The 2,500-nt window shown below is 41.1% G+C and overlaps 1 protein-coding gene across 1 annotated transcript; it reads left to right on the top strand.

Moving 5' to 3' along the window:
- Positions 1 to 1,192: 1,192 nt before the first annotated feature.
- LOC138020674 (integrase/recombinase xerD homolog) lies at positions 1,193 to 2,216 on the top strand. Its single transcript, XM_068867612.1, has 2 exons — positions 1,193 to 1,841; positions 1,996 to 2,216. Exons 1-2 carry the CDS (start codon positions 1,193 to 1,195, stop codon positions 2,214 to 2,216), a joined length of 870 nt encoding a protein of 289 aa, XP_068723713.1.
- The last annotated feature ends 284 nt before the right edge of the window (positions 2,217 to 2,500 follow it).

The raw sequence follows: 2,500 nt of genomic DNA, 5'->3' as shown, positions 1-2,500 counted from the left end.
CGATTACCTTTTGGTCAATACCCGTCGCCTTGTTTTCTTATAAACAACAAATCTTCACTCGAACGCCCGCATTTTGTGCAGCGTGCAATATTGGAGTTACTAGGTAACTGCTGTATTCAAGAGCACGGCGCCTCGCCATTTTGTGTAAACCCACTCTCTGTTCTCTAAGGCAAAAAGCTTCGTTTGGTGATAGATTAAAGGCATATTAATGAATGTCTAGTGTTGCCCAAATTCAAGTTTGCGATCTCTGTCTGAGGTTTTGGATGAGGGTGGCTGGTTTTTTACCTGGGACCTTAAGTCGGGCTACCATCATGTTACCATCATTCATCCGGACCATCAACGCTATTTGGGTTTTGCTTGGAATTTCAATGGTGCTCTGAGATATTCAGTTCATGCCTTTCGTTCAGGATGTTAGCCTTGCGTCTTCAATTTGTATAGCTTATTTATGGCTTGTCACAATTTAGGTGTGTAGTGTTAGTGTTTGTTCCGTTTAGGAGCTATCGGCTTATGATTTTTATGTATGGTGCCTTTTAGTACACTTTTGCCTATTTAAGGCCTTTTCACCATTTGGGCGTGTAAATTGATCGATTGCTCCGTTTAGGAGACATGGCATATTGTGCCAGAGTCATGTTTGGTGCCTTTTTAGCGCACGTTTTTGCCTATTTATGTTCTTGCCACAATTTTGGTCGGTGGATTGCTCTATTTATCATACCTTTCGCTTTGTATTGGGTGTTTTTTATGCACACTTGCCTACTTACATCCTAAGTGATGGCTCCATTTAGGAGTTTCTTTGCATCTTTGCATGTATGTTCCTATGCCACCATTTTCGGGTGTGTGGTCATTTCGGTTGCAGAATTAATTCATATTTCGGCTATTTGGCCGCTTTATTCGTTCTCATCCCTTTTAATTTTGGAGTGTAGGAGTTGTATTTGTCCCCATAATTCTATCGTTGTCAATTTCCCCCGTAGCTCTGCATCATTAGGCATTAATATTAAAGAGAAACTATAATTATACCGTTGTCAGCCATAGTCTTGTTGCGTTGACTACGTTTTCTGTGCTTCAGATGTTTTGCAGGTCAAGTACCGTCCCTGACAGATTCCTCTCTTCAGTCTTTGGTACCGGATCTTCTCGATCATCAGTTAGAATCCAAGGCGACTTCCACCCTCCGTAAATACAATAACGGTTGGTCCAGATGGCGAAGGTGGGCATCCTCCAAGATGGGCGTTCCAGTCATCCCAGCCAAGCCTCTTCACATCGCGCTGTTTATCACGGATCTGTGCCAAGAGGCCCTCCGGAAAGGACGGGAATCTCATCAATTGAAGGTCTGTTCTACAGTATACGTTGGGCTCACAAGCTGGCGGGCATTGAGTGCTGTCCTACTAACCACCCTTTGGTTAAATCGTCGCTGGAAGGTGACAGAAGGAAGATGGGTAGACCAAGCAAACCAAAAGAACCGCTTCCCATTAACTTGTTGCAAGTTATTACCGAGCATTATAGCTCCAGCGGGTCATTGGCCCATATTCGTTTTTTATTTATATTACTGGTTGGTTTCACCGGTTTTTTCCGGATTGACGAATTATTAGCCATGAAACTCGGAGATATTACTTTATTTACGGATCGAATGTGTATTTTTGTGCCGAAAAGAAAGAATAATCAAATCAGAGAGGGTCATACCTCGGTCATAGCTACATCGGGAAAATTAACTTGTCCTGTATCAGTCACTGAGAGGTTAGTTAGTTTTTTACCAGAGCCTAGGAATCCTCATTGTCCTTTGATTAGACGCATTGTTAAGTCAGGCGAGCATTTTCATGAAAGCATCGGTATTAACATAAGCCTTTTTCAGGGGTAATATACAACGAAGTGACGTTGGGATTTCAAGATCTTTTTTCAATTATTATAATATTTTTTTAACCAGTGTAACATTTTCATATTTTACCATGCAACCACCTGGTTACAAATCAGTTTTTAAAATCGGTCTTTCTTATTCTACGATCTGGCTAGAATTTAAGAAGCTTGTTGGTCCTTTTGTTCACGATGTTTCCATTTTCGGGACACATAGTATCAAATCAGGGGCAGCTTCACATCCTGCCTGTAGAGCTATCAATGAGATATTTTTAGAGAAGCATGCTGGTTGGAAATGTCCTAAGACAAAGAAGCGATACGTCAAGCATGAAGCTAAAGACTTGTTAAATGTGACCAAAATAATGGGCTTGTAGATTCGTTTGATTTTGCATTGTTTGCCTTATGTCGGATAGGCATTATATTTTGTAGTGTTTTTTCGTTGTGAGGCTTCGTAGGAAAGGCCGGTGGATGAGCTTTGGTTCCTATCCAGATTTCCAGATTTTTCCTCGTATTGGGTTTTTGAAGGTTTTTTCTGGCCTCTGTGCTCATTCCTCGTTTATTTGCTGTATTCCATGCATGCTTTTTCGAGTTTATTACGTGGAATGCCGAAGGCATAACACGTTTTAAAACCGGTCTGGTGTCTTTTTTTATTATTATT

This window comes from Montipora capricornis, chromosome 10 (genome assembly GCF_036669925.1).
Source record: "Montipora capricornis isolate CH-2021 chromosome 10, ASM3666992v2, whole genome shotgun sequence".
NCBI lineage: Eukaryota > Metazoa > Cnidaria > Anthozoa > Scleractinia > Acroporidae > Montipora > Montipora capricornis.
Note: the sequence above shows the minus strand (reverse complement) of the source record. Positions and strands in the feature narration are given on the sequence as shown.

Bases quoted from the DNA above. Each gene is read 5' to 3' on its own strand.
- LOC138020674 (XM_068867612.1), top strand. From the start codon at position 1,193: ATGGCGAAGGTGGGCATCCTCCAAGATGGGCGTTCCAGTCATCCCAGC. The intron at 1,842-1,995 runs AGGGGTAATATA...ATTCTACGATCT, and splicing joins TATTAACATAAGCCTTTTTC to GGCTAGAATTTAAGAAGCTT.